We start from the raw sequence: 22,970 nt of genomic DNA on the forward strand, positions 1-22,970 counted from the left end.
AAATAAATACATACATTTCCCAAGCAAAACTTACTGATTCCTTTCAGCCACCAGCAAGGTGATCCTCTCCTCTCAGTGCTCCCGCTGGATTGTGGAGGTTCAGTTTTTGTGGCTTCTGACACTGTTTCACAAGCTAGCCATTCTGGGAGTTAGATGAAAAATTATAAACAGAGGAGTACATTTTTTCAAAGGGGTTTCACACATAAAAATAGCATACATTCATAAGAACCACATACTTGTGCATATGCTATTTCATAAGCGTCAAGAGTGTGCATATATTTTCCATTTCACATGCACATTTTACCATGGAAGTATGGCGTGGGCTAGGAGTGTTCCAGGGCGAGGTTCAGAAGTATGTGCGGTAGTGGCTTTTTTTTGTAGAGTTTGCCTATACATTTCTGAACTTATTTGTATGCTTTTACACCTGCTAATTGACTCACACAAGTAAAATTGGACTTATATGTTGTCTGCAGTTTTTGGGTGAGAAGTCTGGGTAAACTGAGGGGGGGGGCCATGATAAAGCCCTAGAGTGTCATGGTGAACTGGAGAACTGTGTGAACTGGTGAAGGTATCGGTGAACTGCTGATTCCAAAGTACACAAGTACTTCCAAGTATGTATTTTGAATGCTTTATAAAATACCTGCCTCTGCATAAAAATTGGGGTTCTTCAAATGTGCGTATGCAAAATAAAAAGTTTCTGCTGTCAACTGTTATTGGCCAGCATATTATTTGCCACACATTATTTTTGTTATATTTTTTTACCAGCCTATACCTCCATGTATAAAGTTCTCCTCAATTGTTACTATGTACAATTACTGTCCCTGCGTTCCACTATGTTTCACTGTTAAATTGTTAACCTGTGTTTCACTGTTAAACTGTTCCTACGCATATTTTAATGTTACAATGTAAAAATGGTATGACTTCCGTCATGCCATCATCCTGTTACAATGTGAACCGATGTGATGTACCCCAACGAATGTCGGTATATAAAAGCAAACAAATAAATAAATAAATGTGTGGATATGTTTATAAAATAGGAAAAGAACATGTGCGTTTTCTTGTATTGGAAATATTTGCATGTATTGAAACATACATGCATACTTTTGGAGCAGAATTGTGTGGTATTTTATAAACTGTGTATTTAATCTCTGCATGTCCACATATGTGTGTAAATGCTGTACAACGGATAGGTTTGAAAGTTAGGCTCCCTGGGAGAAACTGGTTAAACAACAGGACTCAGAGTGATGGTTAGTGGTGTTAACTCCAGTGAAGGTAAGGTGACCAGTGGGGTAGCACAGAAATCGGTGCTAGGCCCAGTCCTCTTTATTGTCTTGATAAATGAAATTGAGGAACGGTCAAAAATTAAACTGTGTAGGTTTGCAGATAATATGAAAATGTACTTCAGAGTAAATATGCCAAAATGGATAGATATGAAAGATGATTTTAAAAAAATTGGAAGGATTAGCAATGGTATGGCACGGCAACTATGCTTTAATTCAAATAAAATGCAAACTCGTGCATTTGGGGTACAGAAATCCAAGGGCCAAATACTATTTTTGAGGGAAAGAATTAACAGGAAAGAGACTTGGCAGTCATCATCTCTGATAATCTCAAGGTAGGCCCTATTATCCACAGTAATATATTGTTTCTTGACCTCTTTCTGGCTAAGAACTTAGCAGAAGTGTTAGTTGACTGATTGAGATTGAGAACCAGTATAATATGGAAAGTTAATGTCCAGTCACCTGACCCCTTTGGAGACATAATAGTGTAAAGAGCATTGCCAAAGCAAGAGGATTAAACCTGTTATTTATATATTTAGTATATTTAACTCATGCCTTTTCATTGTAGCTCAAGGTGAGTTACATACAGGTACTGTAGGTACCTGAATGTATTATTTTCTTGCCTCTCCTTTAGGGTTTGGATACCTCACTTATGTGACAGGCCTGTACCCTGCCAGCCATTAGAGGCAGAAAACATGCTAGGGATGTGCATGGGAAAAACGTTCATCTGATTTTTTTTCAGTTCAAATGAAAATTTCCCATATTCATTTTGAAATACCCCATTTATTTTCAGAGGTTTATGCTTGCAAGTATGTACTTATGTACCTAAAATACAATTTTACGTGCATAAAAAATTTACATGCACAAGCTATTGAAATCAGAGTGAATTCCTGTGTTGTACCAAACTGGCAATTTCATTCTTAGAATAAAAATATTGAAGTTAATTTTCAGACTATATTTGTGGATAGAACAGTGCTTTACCCATGGAAATAGGCTTTTAGAAAATTGACCTCTGAGCCCATACTTTTATCAGCAGCAGGGAGGGGCGTTCCTGGGGGCAGGGTTTGGAATTATGAGCAGGTGTAAATGCGTGTGGGTTATTTTGCTTAGGCAGTTTTCAAAGTGGAAGCACTTGCATACTTTCCACTTTGAAAGTTAGTACAACGTCCACGGGTAAAAAATACCCACAGACTTTGCAGATATGCAGCCAGTCTGAAAATTATCCCAGAGAGGATATTTTTATATTTATGCACATTTAAGTAAAGTGTATATATACCTTTTATGCACAGACTTTACCCTGAATTTGCAAACACAAACTTTAAAGCATAAGTTTGCTTTGAATATTAATGGATAATTGGCCTGGTACAGGCACAGAATAAGTTGCCCAAAGTTGCACCTGCTCTTCGGAGGGAGTAACTTATGCAAGTTAATGTTTATGCATATTTTTTTAAATCATTAAGTTTACGCATAAGTTCCAACTTCACCCCAACTCCATCCCCCTGGAACACCTCACACCAGTTTGTGTACCAAACTGGGTTACACACATACTTTTATGTATACCGAATCCTTGCTGTTGTAATAAAGGCCATTTATGGGCATAAAATCATGTTTTATGCCCATAAATAGCTTTGAAAATAAGGCCCATACTATATAAATTATTCAGAAACCATTTTTATAGCTCCCTGTGTTGTGTTATATTTCCTGTTCTCATTTCTCTAGATACATAATATAATAACATTTAATATTTTCTTCCCAAAATGTTATTTCTTCTGTAGGCTCCATGCCAACCAACCATGAGCTTTACTATGGCTTTACAAGGTTTGCAATTGAGTTGAATGAGTTAGATCCTGTGCTGAGTGATCTTCTTCCATCAACAGATGCACGGTTCAGGCCAGATCAGAGGCAAGACTGCTCATTTGTGTCTGCTAAATTTACATTTAAAAAGAAAGCTATAGTTTATTCCTATTGTGCAATATTCCAGGAATGGACCTAGTAAGAATAACTTGTGCTGTAATATCTTCAAATTTATTCTGAATTTTATTAAGACCTATAGGGGTAGATTTTCAGACATACGCACGGGTGTAGATTTGTTCACACAACCCGGCGCAAATCTACGCCCGATTTTATAACACGTGCGCGCAGCCGCGCGCATGTTATAAAATCCAGGGTCGGCACGCACAAGGGGGTGCACAATTGTGCAACTTGCACGCGCCGAGCCGCGTAGCCTTCCTCCATTCCCTCCGCCTCCCCCCACCTTCCTCTCCCTAACCCACCCCCCAGCCCTATCTAAACCCCACCCCTGACCTTTATCGTCGAAGTTACGCCTGCCCACTTGCGCGCGCCGGCTGGCTACCGGCGCGCCATCCCTTGGCAGGGCTGCAACAGAGGGGGCCTTGGCAACGCCCCAGGACTGGCGCCCCGCCCACAGCCCCACCCCCGGACTGGGGCCCCGCCCCCGGAAGGCCCCTTTTTCGAAGCCCCGGGACATACGCGCGTCCCGGGGCTTGCGCGCACCACAGAACCTATGCAAGATAGGATCGGGGCAGGCAGGTGCAGGTTTTCGGGGATTACGGGCATATCTTATGCGTGTAACCCTTTGAAAATCTACCCCATATTGTATGGAATTCCTGAGCTTTCATGCTATGTGCTTAGCTGCACTAAAATAGAGTCTTGAACTCTTAGGAGAAACTGCTTTGCAGCTCCTTAGTGCAAAATAATTAAAACTGAATAAAATAAATGATTAGATAAAAATAAAATATTGTGTGGACATGGCTTCCAGGTCATATAATTTTTAGGCAGATTGTGATCACTAGGTATCAAGTTATGCATAAAATCATAGTTCTGCTGGGAACATTGTTCCCTATTAGAAACTTTTCTTAACTGTTGATCCCAACCAATATCCATACTTCTCTAATAGTAAGGATTTTATTTAGCCTTTATTTGCAACTACTTCTGGATTTTGCCCCTATTTTATAGAACACGATGGCAGAAAAAGATCATATGGCCTATCTAGTCTACCCATCTTCCCAACTAATTTAGCTTTACAATTCCCAGAGATTCCTTGTATTTATCTTATTCTTTCTTGAATTTATATTATTTTTGTCTCCAGCACCTCTCTGCAAAGAAATATTTCTTAAGATTACTCCTGAGTCTGCCCCCATTCATTCTCATCTCATGAAGCCTCATTCCAGAGCGTCCTTTCCCTTGAAAAAGACTTGGCGCCTGTGTATGGAAACTGTTGAGATTTTTTAATGGCTCTATCATATCTCCCCTATCTCATCTTTCCTCTAGGGCAGGGGTTGGGAACCCATGGCTCGCGATCCAGATATGGCTCTTTTGAGGGCTGCATCTGGCTCGCAGACAAGTGTCGCCACACTTTCCAGTCCCCCGCTGACCCAGCTGCTCCCCGGTCCTCCTCCGCCCGGGCTTAAAATGCTGTCAGCCCGGGCGGAACGCGGCAAGACAGCTGGAGTCAGCGGCACCAGCGTGCTCTCTTCTTCTCGCCCCCCCCCCCCCCCCCCGCGGCCCAGAAGAGGAAGTGGTGCGCATCGGGTGCGTGTGTGGGAAGAAGAGACCACGCTAGTGTGGTCTCTTCTTCCCGCCCCCCCCCCCCCCCCCGCGGCCTGGAAGAGGAAGTGGAGAGCATCGGGTGCGTGCGCGGGAAGAATAGACCACGCTAGTGTGGTCTCTTCTTCCCGCCGCCCCCCCCCCCCCCCCCCCCGCGGCCCGGAAGAGGAAGTGGTGAGCATCGGGCGCGGAAAGAATAGACCACGCTAGTGTGGTCTCTTCTTCCCGCCCCCCGCGGCCCGGAAGAGGAAGTGGAGAGCATCGGGTGGTGCGCGACGAAAAGAAGACTGCAGCGCGGTTCGGAGGAAAATGAAGAGCTTCAACCGCGGCCGATGGGACTCCGCCTCCGCGAGGGCTGAAAATGAAGGAGGTTAGCGTTGGGAGGAGGCTGCTGCTGCCGCGAGTTCCCGGGGTGGGGGTGGGGGAGAGAGAGAGTGAATGAGCGAGCAAGCATGTGTGTTTGAGATCCTGTGTGTGTGAGTGAGAGATTGCATGTATGTGAATGATTGAGAGCCTGTATATGTGAAAGAGAGTATGTCTGTGATTGAGAGCCTGCCTGTGAGAGAGAGAGCATGAATGTAAGTTTACCATTGGGAACCTGTATGTGTAAGTTTGTGATTGAAAACCTGTTTGTGTGAAAGAATATGTGTGTATGATTGAGATCCTTTGTGTGTGAGAGAAATCATGTGTATGTATGATTAAGAGCCTGTGTGTATAAGTAAGAGAGAGATCATGTGTGTCTGTGTGTGATTGAGAGCTGGTTTAGGTGATGGAGCATGTGAGTATGTGATTGAGAGCCTGTGTTTAAATGAGAGAGAGAGACCATGTGTGTCTGTGAGTGATTGAGAGCTGAATTAGGTGAGGGAGCATGTGAGTATGTGATTGAGAGCCTGTGTGTAAATGAGAGAAAGAGAGGACATGTTTGTAAGCATGGGAATGAGAGTCTGTGTGTGAGAGAAAAAGACAGCATGTATGTGTGTGATTGAAAGCCTGTGTGTGTGTGTGTAAGCGTGAAAAGATAGACAGCATGTGTGTAAATGTGTAATTAAGAGCCTATATAAGTGAGAGAGAAAAAACATGTGTATATGTGAGTACTGAGAGCATGTGTGTATAGGTGTGTCATTGAGAGCCAGTGTGAGAGAGAGCGCTGGTATGTGACTGAGAGAGGAGAAAGTTCCAAGCAAACCACCCCGCCTCCTGCTAATTCAGAACAATCTCAGGACACCTGGATATCAAATGTTCCCAGGTATGCAGAGCAAAAAAATTTTTGTATCCTTATTATTTTTCATTACTGGGTCTTTGTGTCTGCTATTTTGAAATATTTTGTTGGTATCTGGAAATGTTTTATATGAGTTTTTAATTATTGGATATTCCACTCATCAGCTGTTTCGAAATATGTTCTTTTTGTTAGTACAGTTTTACTGCTGATGATTTTATATTTCTTGATTTGTTTTATAAGGATGGGTGATGTTTCTTTTTTCCTTTGTTACACTGCATACAGAGACTCTGGCTTGTTGCAGTTTCCAATTCAGTTTTTGTCTGCATGCTTCTTGTTATGCGTTTTGGTCTCTTTATTCTATGTTAGGTGAGGGACAGCACGTGATTCAGGTGAGGTTTTCTGCTGGCGAGTAGTTTCTATGTAGGACTCTATAGCAGCCTGACTTGGTCCGTTTTCCTAATAGGAGATGTATTGGTGTCTTAAGGCCTGGTGTAATATTTTCAGAGACTTATTGTACTTTAAAAGTGTGATCTTACATAAAATGCACACATTTACTTGTATTTAGTTTTAAACATATTGTATGGCTCTCATGGAATTACATTTTAAAATATGTGGCGTTCATGGCTCTCTCAGCCAAAAAGGTTCCTGACCCCTGCTCTAGGGTATACATGTTTAGATCTTTAAGTCTGTCCCCATATGCTTTAGTATTACAAAAAATATACCCGTGTATTTCACTAAATTTTATCTTCAATTTTTATTTCACAAACCTTTAAAACATAACACATACCTAATTATATCATCCATACACACCACATTCACTCACACATCAATACACTATTAAAAAACTAACAATACAAACTTATTGCACTTTATCAATACTATTGCCACATTCCCTAGTATACAATATACACATACTTTGCTTCTGTTAATTACCCCAATTTTCCACCATCAATATTTAACACAGAATTCCTCAATACAAACTTATTGCACTTTAACAATACTATTGCAACATTCCCTAATATACAATTCGTTTATAATACGTAGTTAACATTGCAATTTCTTTAATATTGTCCCATCAATATTGCAATTTCTTTAATGTTATCCCGCAATTTCTTTAGTGTTATCCCGCAATTTCTTTAATGTTATCCCGACAGGAAGCTCCTGTTTCTCCCAACTGGTTTCTTCAGGGGATTTTGTTCATATAGTAATTTGCAATGATAAATCTCAACTCGATTGCCCAAATCACAGCACTACCGGAAACCTTAAAACAAAAAACATGTACTAAATGAATACCTATTACAACAATGCCATTCCTTCTAATAAATATTTTTTAAAATATGATAAATATTTTGAAAAATTGTTAGAAAAATATTAGAAAAATATTAGAAAAATATTATATTTCCCTAGTCATCGTTATCAACAAGACTGCACTTACCCAAGCTGCTATAGCTCCCATTTAAACCGCTACATATCACTTCAAAAACTGCTTTACCATTGTGTATTTCATCAGAAACTGCTTTTCATCTCTACAAATTCAAAAATACAATCAATATATACAAACTGCACAATATCATCACATAACCAACTCTCCATTTTTTAGCCATTATACCAACCTGGAATTTATATCACTATATCATTCCCTTATATTTTCATACAAGTATTTCATTGTCCATGCCGACCATTATTCCATCATGTTGTCCTCTGTAACAAATAAACCACCTTTAATCTATTCTGTCCAAAATACTACCATAAGGTTTTCTTCTATCCAAAACCAAAAATCACTTACTTTGTTACATTTGAACCTCCTTACTTCCAAAACCACCATATTACAGGGCGTCTCTCCTTTGCAGGAAAACGCCACGGCTGCGCATTACCAACTTCCTGTTACCTGTTCCTTTTCAAGTTTTCCCGCGCCTCTACAATACCCTAAAATATCGCGACATGATAGTTCCAAATTGTTGCCTAGCAACCGAGACGCCAAGATCAGAAATAAAAGGGAATCATAAAAAAATGCTCCACTCTATCTCTTGATTGAGACCTCCTGGTTCCACAGTACCCCACTTATAAATAAAACGTTGTTCCTTTTGGGTTAAGACTCTAGAAACATTGCCCCCACGTTGCAGCGTTAGTTGGTAAAGCACGCAGAACCTCAACTCTTCTACCTTGTGTCCCTTCTTAAGCCAATGAGAAACTAATGGGGCTTAAGACGCCTTTGTACAACAGTGGAGGAATACAAGTTAAAATCTCAGGAGATGTCAGCTAGATTCCTAGAGCGTGGATATACGAAAAAAGTAATCAGAAGGGCATTTAAACGCGCATTATATGCCAATAGGGACAATCTGTTAACTACAAGAAGGAAGGAACCTCTTACTAGGGTGGTATGCACACTCCCCTTTTCTCATATAGGGTTCAATATTAAATCGATCGTGAACCAGTATTGGACGGTTTTGCGTGATGAAGGAATATTTGAAGAATTACCAATTTTTGCTTTTCGTAAAAATAGGTCACTCAGAGATATATTAACGTCTTCGGTACTCCCTATTCAGAGTGATGATCCCGAAACCAAGGGACAATTTACATGTGAAGGTTGTTTGGCATGTCCATATGTCCAACAAGTTCAGCAGGTTTATATTCCATCCACGGGTGAAACTTATTATTTACCAAAATTTTTCAATTGTAAAACGGCACAGGTAATCTACATGATCACTTGCCCCTGTGGGTTATTTTACGTCGGTCAGACGAAGAGAGTTATTAAAATTAGAATATTGGAACACATTAGCAATATTAGGATCAAAAAAGACAAAGCCCCATTAGTTTCTCATTGGCTTAAGAAGGGACACAAGGTAGAAGAGTTGAGGTTCTGCGTGCTTTACCAACTAACGCTGCAACGTGGGGGCAATGTTTCTAGAGTCTTAACCCAAAAGGAACAACGTTTTATTTATAAGTGGGGTACTGTGGAACCAGGAGGTCTCAATCAAGAGATAGAGTGGAGCATTTTTTTATGATTCCCTTTTATTTCTGATCTTGGCGTCTCGGTTGCTAGGCAACAATTTGGAACTATCATGTCGCGATATTTTAGGGTATTGTAGAGGCGCGGGAAAACTTGAAAAGGAACAGGTAACAGGAAGTTGGTAATGCGCAGCCGTGGCGTTTTCCTGCAAAGGAGAGACGCCCTGTAATATGGTGGTTTTGGAAGTAAGGAGGTTCAAATGTAACAAAGTAAGTGATTTTTGGTTTTGGATAGAAGAAAACCTTATGGTAGTATTTTGGACAGAATAGATTAAAGGTGGTTTATTTGTTACAGAGGACAACATGATGGAATAATGGTCGGCATGGACAATGAAATACTTGTATGAAAATATAAGGGAATGATATAGTGATATAAATTCCAGGTTGGTATAATGGCTAAAAAATGGAGAGTTGGTTATGTGATGATATTGTGCAGTTTGTATATATTGATTGTATTTTTGAATTTGTAGAGATGAAAAGCAGTTTCTGATGAAATACACAATGGTAAAGCAGTTTTTGAAGTGATATGTAGCGGTTTAAATGGGAGCTATAGCAGCTTGGGTAAGTGCAGTCTTGTTGATAACGATGACTAGGGAAATATAATATTTTTCTAATATTTTTCTAATATTTTTCTAACAATTTTTCAAAATATTTATCATATTTTAAAAAATATTTATTAGAAGGAATGGCATTGTTGTAATAGGTATTCATTTAGTACATGTTTTTTGTTTTAAGGTTTCCGGTAGTGCTGTGATTTGGGCAATCGAGTTGAGATTTATCATTGCAAATTACTATATGAACAAAATCCCCTGAAGAAACCAGTTGGGAGAAACAGGAGCTTCCTGTCGGGATAACATTAAAGAAATTGCGGGATAACACTAAAGAAATTGCGGGATAACATTAAAGAAATTGCAATATTGATGGGACAATATTAAAGAAATTGCAATGTTAACTACGTATTATAAACGAATTGTATATTAGGGAATGTTGCAATAGTATTGTTAAAGTGCAATAAGTTGTATTGAGGAATTCTGTGTTAAATATTGATGGTGGAAAATTGGGGTAATTAACAGAAGCAAAGTATGTGTATATTGTATACTAGGGAATGTGGCAATAGTATTGATAAAGTGCAATAAGTTTGTATTGTTAGTTTTTTAATAGTGTATTGATGTGTGAGTGAATGTGGTGTGTATGGATGATATAATTAGGTATGTGTTATGTTTTAAAGGTTTGTGAAATAAAAATTGAAGATAAAATTTAGTGAAATACACGGGTATATTTTTTGTAATACTTGTCAGTGTTAATACCTGTGGTAGACCCAGGATAATTTGATTAATATACTTGCCCATATGCTTTAGAACAAAAACCACTGACCATTTTAGTAGCCACCCTCTGGACCGACTCCTTTTAAAGGTGCTTTCTTCAGAATTATACACCTCTTCAGAGAAATAGCCGTGTTAGTCTGGTGTAGCAAAAATGATATGAGGCGGGTGGCTCCTTATAGACTAACCAGTTTATTGAGGCATGACCTTGAGTAGAGTCCACTTTGTCAGATGCATGAAGTGTAGTACAGCAGTAGCTAAAGTATATGGGGATGGGAGAAAGATACAGAACAAAGAGAAGGCATTATAAACAGAATTCCAACTGAGGTATCACCAGGGACTTATACAGGGACAATATCGACTCCCTTTTTCTACTGACCATTCCTTTCCCTATGCCGCCAAGCATCTTTCTGGCTTTTGCCTTTGCTTTATCCACCTATTTGACCACTTTAAGATCATCAGATATAATCAGCCCCAGATCCCGCTTTTCTTTTGTGCTTAGAAGAATTTCACCTCCAATACTGTACACCTCTTTGGGTTTTGCATCCTAAATGCATTACTCTGCATTTTTTTAGCATTAAATCTTAGCTGCCAGCCACTAGACCATGCCTCAAACTTTGCAAGATCCTCCTCATGTTTTCCAGACTTTCCTGGCTGTCTACCCTGTTGCAGATTTTGGTGTCATCAGCAAAAAGACAAACCTGTCCTGACAATCCTTCCACTATGTCACTCATAAAAATGTTCAAAAAAGAACTTGTATAAGGACCAATCTCTGAGGCACACTGCTAGTAATGACCCCCTCCTCAGAGCAAATTCCATTAATCTTTGTCGTCTCCCACTCAGCTAGTTTCTAAATTTCCAACTCACTTAGTCTTGTTATTGCAGTGACAATCCTCAGCCAAAGGCCATGCTTCAGGACTCCTTCTGGAACCATACAATCATGGACCTTGAATTTGGCCACTAGGTGTCACAGTTAAGATGTGACTGGAACTTCTTCCCTCCAGGGGCCCTAACAATAGATTTAACTATCTAACAGGTTGATGGTGCTGCTGCTACTACTACTATTACTACTACTAAACATTTCTATAGCACTACATGACATACGCAATGTTGTACAAACATGTAAAAATACAGTGCCTGCTCAATTGAGCTTACAATCTAATATGACAAACATATAGGACAAAAGACTTTGGGTATTTCATAAAGCAAGACAATGGTTAAAAAGAAAAGAAAGTTAGTTAAGACTAAAAGCAGACAATCAGCCATAAGATTTAAAAGCAGTTTAAAAAAGATGGGTCTTTAGATAGGATTTAAACATGGCAGAGAAGAAGCAAGATGCACTAGTTCCTGATGCAAAAACCTTTCTCCAAGGACAGGCAGGATGGTAGTCCTCACACATGGATGACATCTTCAGATGGAGCCCTGGTCTGGAACTTTGATCTCAAAGATTCTAGAACTTTCAAACATGCCCCACTGAGCATATGCAGCTGTAGACATCACCCTGCCCCCTAGGTAGAGTTCCTTTTCTTCAGCGGAGCCGTGTGGTCACAGTATTCACCTTTGCTCTCTCCTCACAGATATTGTAAGTGATATTTTCTAGAGCTGCAGCTGTTTTTCTTTCCTTTCCCTTACGATAGTTTTATTTTCCTTTTTCCTCCTCTTTCCACTGTCTGCCAGTCGCATGGTGAACCTCAGCCGCTGTGCAGTCTGGCCATGTCTATTATTAACCCTTAATAAATAAATGCTGCACCTGCAGTTCAGAAATGTGTCCTCTCCTTGCTCTTGTCTGTTTTTGTACCTTTGTCAGGTGCTGGCAGGACTGACTAAATGCAGTCCATGGGTGATCCGTGTAGGCTGCCAAGCTTGGGGATTCGCCTGAGTTCTACCTGGGCAGGAGTTCCATGTCATTTCACCGGTCGATCGGTATCGATAGAGGTTCAGACAGTGAAGAGATCCAGAACCACACCATTCCTGTTGGGGGGGAGAGCTCAATCTCCCCATATTCAAAAGAACTAGTCTCCATGGACAGGAGCCCTGGACGATGTAGCTACCCCTCCTGTTTGCCTGTGATGGCAGTGCAGTCTTCTTGAGAAAGAGGGTGAGCAGGAGCCTGGACAAGCAGCTTGCTACCACACCTTTGGTGCCATGCCAGTAACGGTTGCCCGTGCAGATCTGTGATCAGCGCCCCGTTGATCTGACGCATTGATGTCAGGACTGCATCGGGGACCAGGACTGCCATTGAGGGCTATGGTTACCCTGGATGTCGTAAAGGTGCTGGGGCGCTCTCAGTGCCATCGAGATGCATCACTACCCTTGATGTAGTTAGGGCCTTCTATGTCATAGGCAATGTCTCAATCCACCAGAGTCATTGAGCACCTTGGGCCTCGATTTGGCAGAGTAGCAGAGCCAACCTCGAGTGTTGGAGACCAGGACTTCCACCAAGCGCCATGGTCCTCCTTAATGCCATTGATGCCTCGGTGCCATTGATGCCCTTGGGGCCTTCAATGCCGTTGATACCCTCAATCCCATCGAGGAACGTGCTTGGCCGCCCTTGATGCCGGCTAGATGCGTGGCCTGGATGCCGTGGCTGCCCTCGATGCCTTGGTCTCGAAGCCATGGACGCCCTTGATGCCATTGCAGTTCAGAGCTGCCATGGAGGCCATCAGGCATGTTGGCCACCAATGCCATTCATTGCTGCTCTTGACGAGATCAAGCACTATTAACGAGGTACTGGTTTACGTTTGAGCACCCTGGTCATCCTCAAGGCCATCGACTGCCGGGACTCTTGAGACCCCTTGAGTGCCACAGAAATCGTCAGGCAACACGGGTTTTGGCCTTGGATGGATCAAGTGCCGAGTTTACCATCCACTCAAGGAACCCCGGGATGCTGAGGCATCCAGGCACAGTAGTCTGGTACCCTCCACGTTCCTTGCGATGTCCTGACGGGGCACAGAGGGACATCCTGCTGTCTCATCACTGGCCTATGGCTATCGGGCACCATAGATACCGACAATCTTGGTTGCATGAGCTACTGGGATTGGGGGGCATCGGAAGCCCTGTCTGGATTCGTGCACCATCAGTGCTAATGATATCGTATCAGTGCATCGTATATCAATTGTATATAAGACTTCTATCCCATTTCTTTCTCTCATACCCAGCTTTTCTCTTTTCCAGTTGTGTTTTATAAAATTCATTCTATTTATTTATAGACTCATAAATTCATTCTATTTATTTATAGACTTATAAATTCAGTGAGATAACAATTTGCTTTGTACCACTATATTATTTTTCCCTTTCATTGTTCCACTGTTCTCTCCCCTCCCCCCCAGTTGACAAGTTTATTGAAAAGCACTATTGCATATGTTCTTTAACAAGTTTATTGTAAATGTTTATTGTTTATTGTAAAGCATCTTTGCACATGTTCGTTCTATTTGGCACAGCTGCAATGTTTCTGTTAATTGTGAACCGATGTGAGGTTACTAAACAAATGTCGGTATATAAAAACTCCAAATAAATAAATAAATAAATAATGAGCACTAGCGAGGCTATCGTCAGCCATAGCTGCTGGCAAGGGACACCATCGAGCTCGCAGCATCAATGCCCTTGGATGGATAGGTGAACCGAGAGAACCGTTTATGGCACCGGCAGTCATCAGTTCCTTTGGGCATCGATGAGACATGTCAGGACCATATTGGGGCTGCAGAGCCTCTGCCTGCAGGTGTCCCTGGCATCCTTGGTTGACACCGGTCATTTGATGTCTTCGGGCACCAGGATCTCTATTGGTGCCGCTGGGCTGTCGATGTCCACGGGTGCCTGTGTTGCTGGGGATGGCACTATATACCAAACTGATCAAGACATGGTCAAGCGCCATCGAAGCCCTGGGTGCAGCGTCGTTTGGTGTCCTTGATGTGATCTATCGTTGGTGAGCGCAAGAGCGCTATTAATCCTACGCTCACTTATACCATGGTGGGAACCAGTAGACTAGGTCAGATGCCGCAGGACATGACCGCAGAGCACCATTGACGCCATCAGTCGTCATGGATTTCGCTGCTGCTGTTCCATGAGGGAAACGGTGGTGAGCGATTCCTGACACAATTTCAAGGGCTGTGTCCAGCCTCTTGGGGTGTTATCAGGAGGGGGAGATGCCATAGAATGCCACCTACCACATACCATAACCAGAACTCCAGTGGTACCGGGAATGCCATTGTCACATTTTTCCTATTCACTTCAGTGGGAGTTAGTGTGACAATGGAGTGCAGCATGCACTGTCAAGTATGGCAAGGCATCTGATCCTCGAGTGATGGCAGGCAGCATTCTCCCTGTCTTTGCAGTACTCAGCCATGCCAGGGTTCTGCCATTGTCACGTCAAGGTATCAGCATCCTTGTCAGTTCTGCACCACAAAGTGCTGGGGAGCACTGGCGAGGAAGGCATCATCACACACTCTGTGATTTATTTTAGGCAGCGTGCAGCCAATGACTAACGGGTGATGCTCGGTACTTGCTGTGCCATGGGATTCTAACCAAAAGCACAGCAAGTGGATTCATCGGTGGGCTGCCATCCATAGGATGGGATAACACTGTATGAGTACTAATCAGTGTGCTTTTACAGTAGAGACCTGAGAGGAGAGGATCACCTTGCTGGTGGCTGAAGAGAATTGGTAAGTACTACTTTGGGAAATTTTAGAATTTAAAAGTTTTGGAGGAGAAGTAAACTGTTGGGGTATATTCTTTAGTGTGTTTGTGTGCCTGTATTAAATAGCCAGAAGGCAGGCAAAAACTAGGAGTTTGTATGTTTTATATTAATTAGCTAGTCAGAGGGCAGGCAAAAACCAAAAGTTTGTGCTAAACTAGGTACAAATTATATCGCAATGATAGAGAGGAGCAACTTGGTGGCGGGGTAGTGCTTTATGTCCAGGAATGCATAGAGTCCAACAGGATAAAGATCCTGCACAAGATTAAATGCACAGTCAAATCTTAATGGGTAGAAATCCCTTGTGTGTTGAGGAAGAGTATAGTGATAGGGGTATACTACCAACCATCTGGCCAAAATGATGAGATGGACAGTGAAATGCTAAGAGAAATTAGGGAAGCTAACTCTAATTGGTAGTGCAGTAATAATGGGTGATTTCAATTACCAACTTCAAATCAAGGGAGAGACAATAGTTACCCACATTAGTAATGCTAAAGAGACTGCTGTTTGCATATACTCTGTGGATCGAGGATACAAGATTATCAAAGAGGTTTTTTATATATAAAAAATAACAAAAGAACAAACAAAAAATAAACAAACAAACAATCATAATTTTTTCTAAAATATTTTTTAATAAATAAAGGTAATCTTTGTGAAGGTGGATGATTAGAAGACCAGTTGGTTTCTTTTGAAACATACGATGTCAGGCTTGCTGACTCCTTCACTTTGGCTTAATATTTAATGTGTGGTTCCCATTTTTTTGTTACAGATTTCAATTACCCCAATATTGACTGGGTAAATGAAACATCAGGACATGCTAGAGAAGTAAAGTTCCTGGATGCAATAAATGACAGTTTTATGGAGCAATTGGTTCAGGAACTGACGAGAAAAGGAGCAATTTTAGATCTAATTCTTATTAGAGCGCAAGATTTGGTAAGAGAGGTAACAGTGGTGGGGGCCGCTTGGCAATAGTGATAATATGATCAAATTTGAATTAATGACTGGAAGAGGGTCAGTAAGTAAATACACGGCTCTAACACTAAACTTTCAAAAGGAAAATTTTGATAAAATGAGAAAAATAGTTTAAAAAAAAACTGAAAGGTGCAGCTATAAAGGTTAAGAGTGTGCAACAGGCGTGGACACTGTTAAAAAAAATACCATCTTAGAAGCGCAGTCCAGATGTATTCCATACATTAAGAAAGGTGAAAGGAACGTCAAACAATTGCTGGCATGGCTAAAAACTGAGGTGAAAGAGGCTATTTTATGCAAAAGATCTTCATTCAAAAATTGGAAGAAGAATCCATCAGAAGAAAATAGATTAGGATATAGCATAAGCATTGGCAGGTTAAATGTAAGACTTTGATAAGAAAGGCTAAGAGAGAATTTGAAAAGAAGTTGGCCATAGAGGCAACAACTCATAATAAAAACTTTTAAAAATATACCGAAGCAGAAAGCCTGCATGGGAGTCAGTTGAACCGTAAGATGATAGAGGGGTTAAAGGGGCACTTATGGAAGATAAAGGCATCACGAAAAGACCAAAACTCTTTGCTTCGGTGTTTGCTGAAGAGGATGTTGGGGAGATACCAGTTCCAGAGACAGTTTTCAAGGGTGACAATTCAGATGAACTGAACCAAATCATGGTGAACCTGGAAGATGTGGTAGGCCAGATTGACAAAATGAAGAGTAGTAAATCACCTGGACCAAATGGTATACACCCCAGAGTTCTGAAAGAACTAAAAAATGAAATTTCAGACAATTATTAAAATCATTTGTTGTACCTGAAGACTGGAAGGTGGCCAGTGTAACCCTGATATTTAAAAAGGGCTCCAGGGTTGATCCGGGAAACTATAGACCGGTGAGCCTGATTTCAGTGCTGGGAAAAATCATGGAAACTGTTACAAAGAATAAAATCACAAAATATTTAGATAGACGTGATTTAATGGGACACAGCCAGCATGGTTTCTCCATGTATTAGCTATATCATAGACTGAGAGACTCTGCCTAGGGGACAGGGTGATGACTACAGCTGGACAAGCTCAGTAGAGCATCTTTGAAAATTCTAGAATCTTTGAGATCAAAGTTCTGGACTGGCTCCATCCAATGATGTCACCCATGTGTGAGGACTAACATCCTGCTGTCCTCGGAGAACACCTATTATATGTAAGCAACTCTGCTGTCCGTTGAAACCATGCGCTGAAATTCAGTGCACTATTCCCTAACACAGGTTAAAATTTTTGTAAACTCATGATGCAGTAAGCTAATGATATGCTAATCCATCAGGAGTTAAAATGTGGACATGATGAGTTAAAATGTGTATTCAGCACAGGCTGAATGCATATTTTAACTCGGGGACATGGGGGTTTAGATCACTCGTGTCACTGTCAGTTGTGAGGAGGCGGCGCAGCCACTGCACTGCACTTCCACAGTGTCCCTTGGCAAAAAAACAGCTTCCTGGCAGCAGGCTCATGGCAGGTATCCTGCAGAGAGGGAGGGATGCATGGTGAGGACTTACTCTGGCTGCACACTGCACCTCCTGGCCAGCCGGTTCCATACTAGCACTTCACAACTTCCTTCTTCCCTGTCTCTGCCACTCTGCCACAAGTGAAAGCAGCTGCAGGAGGTTCATCCATTTCATCTCCTTACCTCCCCCTCCCAGCTGCTTTGCTCTGGACTTATGCAGACAGCGGCTGGAGCCTAGAGAGCTGGGCAGTAAGCATGGGGCCAGGATTGTCAAGCATTCACACTCCTACATTGGCTCTTGGAAGTGACCCAGCCACTTCTGCCACTAACACTGAAAACTCTACTCCACCGCTAGCTAGGAGTAAAATTTCTGGCATCAAGAAAAACTTGGGTTAGGCCACCGTACCTCTCTGCATCCAGGAGTAATGATTAATGCTCTCATTAGCATGGAATTTTCATGCGAGAGTACTAAACTGAACACATATTTTGTGAGTACAAAACTCCTTCTTGCAACACCAGTAAGGTTTATGTTCATAAAATATTCATTGAAGTGTGAGTGAAACTGTACATTTGGCTGAATGCACCTTATTGTATTGGTCTGAAAGGCAGTGATTATCAACCCAGTCCTCAGGATATACTCAGCCACTCTGGATTTTAGGTTATCTTCAATGAATATGAGATTTGCATGCATTGCCTCCATTTTGTGCAAGTCTCTCACATGCATATTCATTGTGGATATCCTGAAAACCATATTGGTTGGGTGTGACCCAGGGATTGGATTGAGAACCACTGATCCAAGGTCATTTCCAGTATTCTATGGTATGAATTCTATTAGGGTGCTTAAACTTGGAAATAAGGATAGTATATTTATCTTGTCTGACCTTTCTAATAGTGATATTATAAAATAATGCAATGTATCATATAAAAAACATATATTGAACTCCTTAGATTCTTGGAAGAAGGAAATATAGAATCAGCATCAGCAGATAAACAAAGAATAGAAGAGCTCCAGAGAAGTCGGAAGAGATTTTTAGAAGAAAACCATATTGAATATAAACCAAAATATTTCAAGTGAGTATATTCATGGCAACAGTAGAAAATCTAAATGATATGTAGTGCTTATAAAGGATGAGGAAGCCAAAAAACACAGGTACCCATTGCACCATATGAAAAGACTCAACACCAAACAGATGCATTTCTTAGTGTCCAGTCAGATGAATCCAAAACAAGTGGGTTATGCACCTCTACCAGAAGATGGAGATGGAGCAAACCGACATAACATCAGCCTGCCAGTTTTCTCTGTCTCCAGCAGATAGTGGATGTGCATCTCCCTACTGGGGATTGCTTCATTTTGAAAAAGAAGAATTAAGGTTACTGCATTCGCTCCACTCGCCTGCAGTGATACCAAAAAGTCCCTCCCACAGCTGAGAATTCCTCTGGTGATTTCCGTGGTCTCTCAGATGAGTGGCTTGGTCTGGTAGCTGGTTTTTCAGCCAGCGTGGACTTAGCTGCTTAAGCGGCTGAAAAACAACAGATGCAGGAAGCCGAGCATGGCGATGACAGCACATGCACTCTTTCCCCTGCAGCCGGAGACTGTCTCTGTACTCTGCCAGGAGGCTTTTGTAGCATAGGGCTTCCTACTTTTTCCCTGTCTCCGTGCTCGGTGCGCTGTGCCAACGTTCGTCCTGCTCCATGGGAGGTCGAGGGATGTGGGCAGCTTGGCGAGTTGAGCATCCTCTGTAGGCTAGCCCCACTCTGAGGCTTTTTCACTATGTGGTAGGCCGCAATGGCATTTTGCGCGCAAAGGCGCCCTCTACAGGATTGTCTGTTCGGCGTGCGCGTCTTGTTGTGCATCCAGGTTGTGCATCCAATTTTTGGATGCTTAGTCGAGCCTTTTATTATGTGCGTCTAAGTTAAGTGGCGCCTTAAGTGGATGCACCTTACCTGTGCGCACAAGTTTTATTGTGCACTTAAATTGTTTTACGGTGCTTATTTTTGGGATGCCTAAGCTTTGGATGCCATGGCATTGGGACACCTAGGTGTGAGATGCCTAATTGTGGGACGCCTAATTTTTGGACACCTAGGTTTGACACCTAGTATTTTTGGTCATAGAAAAAAAAACAAAAAAAAAAACTAGACACACACCTCCGGCCACTGCTCAAAGCACACTGTCAGCCATAATGGCGCCTATACCTAAGAAACCTAAGCACCTTTCTCTTTGCACTAATCATATTTCGGGCATCTCAGCCAGGAGTGCCCACTGACTTGTGTCAGCACTGTTTGGAGGCTCAGGGAGTATTTCCCTTCCTCTGATTTAACTAAGTCTGGCTCTTCCCAGCCAGACATAGGCATGGGTGCAGACGGCTCAGGTGGAGCGCCTGATTTTGGAACTCCCCTAACTGGTTCCTCAGCAGGGGATAGTAGCTCAGTGAGTACGCCTCAAGTACCTCCTGGATTGGATGCTTCTATCTTTTTGTGGGTAGAGTTTTTCCAGGGATTACAATCCTTTTTCGAGGTGCAATCTTCAGCCCTCTCTAATACTCCTAGAGCAGAGCCACAGGTAGGAACTTTGCCGGGACCTACTGTTAAGCACCGGAATACTGCTAGAGCGGTAGCGGGACTTTGCGATGAAGGTCTGGATGGCACGGATGATTACACTGATCCTGACTCCCTTGAGAATGGTGAAATTCCTCCAGGATTATAACTGTATAGAACTATGCTATGGTTCTTTCATAAAGATGAACTGCCAGCTCTGATTTCCCAGACCTTGAAAATGCTCGGAGTTCCTGGAGCAGACGCTGTGACTGAGCTGAAGAATTAATTGATCTTGAGTGGGATGCCCTAGAGGCTAATTTCAAAGGGGGTTGAGTTTTGGAAGGTGTGTACCCTCTGGATCCAGTGGAAAGAGAGAGTTTACTTTTTCTGAAGGTAGATGCACTTGTGTGTGAGTCTCCAGCGGACCACTATTCCTGTGACAGGAGGAGCGGCCTTGAAGGATGCTCATGATAGAAGGATTGAGAGTATCCTTAAGCAAGCATTTCATGTATCGGCAATGACCTTGTAGATCGTTTCTTATTTACTCCAAGGACAAGCAGGATGGCAGTCCTCACACATGGGTGACATCATCAGATGGAGCCCGGCTCAGTCTTGTTTGCTTCTTTCTCAGGAGGTCGAAGACTCTGGAGTAAACTCCAGGGCAGTTATGGAGCCAGCTGCTGCTTCTTTGGCAAATGTGAGCTGTGAGTTCGTCCGCTGTTCAGCCAGAGGAGTGGCTTCCATAGTAGCAGTCAGGCATTAGTTATGGCTAAGATATTGGTCTGCCCGATGCAACCTCCAAGGTTAACCTTACCAAATTGCCCTTTAAAGGCTCGCTATTATTTGGGAATAAGTTAGAAAAACTATCCAGTAAATTCCTCATTTGCCAGAGATTAAGAAGCAGACACCACGCTCTTTTATTCCTAGAGGATCCAGGTATTTTCATCCCTCTAGAGGTAGGTCTTAGTCCTTTCGTCCCCGACAGCCAAGAAGGGACACGGGTTCGGGTAGTGGAACCTCCCAACCCTCCCACTAAAAGTTTTCCAACCCACACCCGGGAACAGGAGATAGGGGGAGGTGACTCAAGAAGGATATACACTGGAGTTTTGCAGTGTTCCTCAGGACATGTTCATGGTGTCTCCCTGCCACTCACTGCAGAAGAAGTAGGCAGTGGAAACTACATTGGCAAGGCTCCTCAGTCAGAGGAATGTGGTTCCTGTGCCCACGTCTTAAGAAAATACGGGTTGATATTCCATTTATATCATTGTGCCCAAGATAAGGGCTCCTTTCGTCCCATCCTGGATCTCAGTTATCTGTGGATGACACATTTTCGCATGGAAACATTGCACTCGGTAATAATGGCTGTACAATTGGGGGAATTTCTGACCCCTTTGGATCTGTCCGAGGCATACCTTCATATTCCCATCCAACTAGAGCAGCAATGCTTTCTGCGGTTCACAGTTTTAGGACATCATTATCAGTTTCGGGCCCTGCCCTTTGGTTTGGCCACCACCCCAAGTACCTTTTTAAAGGTAATGGTGGTAGTGGCAGCAGAAATGAGAAAAGATGGGATCCTCGTACACTGGTATTTGGATGATGGCTGATTCGAGCCAGGTCGCTGGAAGAGAGCTGAACAGTGGCCCAGAATGTGATTTTCCTGTTGCAGGAGCTTGGCTGGGTGGTGAACCTGACAAAGAGCAGTCTTCAGCCTGCGCAGTTATTAGATACCTCGGGCTTTTGTTCAACACGAAGCAGGACAAGGTTTTCCTGCCAGAAGTGCGCATTCAGAAGTTGATGACACAGCCTTGTCTGTTATTGAACACTCTGTACCCGACCATATGATCCTACTTGCAAGTACTTGGCTTAATGGCAGTGACCCTGGAAGTGGTCCCGTGGGCAAGGGCACATATGCATCCTCTTCAGCACTCCCTGCTGTCAGGGAGTGCTGAAGAGGATGCCCTTGAACAGTCAGGAGCTGACAGTTCAAGGGCACTGGAATACAGAAGAGTCTCTCTGGAACATCAATCAATTGGAAGCCAGTGCGGACTAGTTGGCATGTTTGCAGTTCAGCAACAGGCTGCAGGGTCGATCGGTCCGGATAATGTCGGACAATGCAACAACTGTGGCTTACATCAATTGGCAGGGAGGAACCAAGAGCCAGCAAGTGTCACAGGAAATAGATCAGCTTATGGAATGGGCAGAAGTGCATCTCCAGTTGATCTCAGCCTCACACATAGCAGGAAAAGACAATGTAAGAGCAGACTTTCTCAGCAGGGAGAGTCTGGACCCAGGAGAATGGGCTTTGTCAGACAAGGTGTTTCAGTTGATTCTGGATCGCTGAGGTCCCCTGTTCCTAGATCTCCTGGCGACTTCTTCTTCAAGTGCAGGAGAGATCCAAAGTCGTTGGGTATCGATGTCCTAGTGCAGGAGTGGCCAGAAGATAAGTTGCTGTATGCCTTTCCTCCATAGCCCATATTGGGCAGATTTATCCAAAGAATCGAGTGCCACAGATGGATGGTGCTTTTGGTTGCTCCAGATTGGCTCAGGAGATCATGGTATGCGGATTTGCAGTGGCTCCTGGGAGACTTGCCCCCTTCGACTTCTGGCACACAGGAATCTGCTAAATCAGGGTCCAGTTTTTTACGAAGATATGACTTGGTTTTGTTTTACGGTATGGGCCTTGAGAGGGCTCGATTGCTGAAATGTGGTTACTCGGTGGCAGTGATTTCCACTTTGCTTAGAGCTAGAAAGTTCTCCACTTCCTTGGTCTATATGTGAGTTTGGCAGGTGTTTGAAGCCTGGTGTGAAGATTGAGGTAATCTTCCTCATTTGGTCAAGATCCCGCTCATTTTGGAATTTTTGCAGAATGGCTTGAATAAAGGTTTGGC

At 42.6% G+C, this 22,970-nt stretch overlaps 1 protein-coding gene across 8 annotated transcripts in view; it reads left to right on the forward strand.

The window, feature by feature from the left end:
- Positions 1-22,970, forward strand: part of OSBPL6 (oxysterol binding protein like 6) — a 316,099-nt gene that overhangs the window by 277,051 nt on the left and 16,078 nt on the right. For all 8 annotated transcript variants that reach the window (XM_029605885.1, XM_029605886.1, XM_029605887.1 and 5 more), the window contains 2 exons: positions 3,056-3,182; positions 18,496-18,618. In XM_029605885.1, coding sequence (XP_029461745.1) covers positions 3,056-3,182; positions 18,496-18,618 — 250 coding nt within the window. The remainder of the gene's footprint in view (positions 1-3,055; positions 3,183-18,495; positions 18,619-22,970) is intronic.

Source organism: Rhinatrema bivittatum, chromosome 6, assembly GCF_901001135.1.
Source record: "Rhinatrema bivittatum chromosome 6, aRhiBiv1.1, whole genome shotgun sequence".
Lineage (NCBI taxonomy): Eukaryota > Metazoa > Chordata > Amphibia > Gymnophiona > Rhinatrematidae > Rhinatrema > Rhinatrema bivittatum.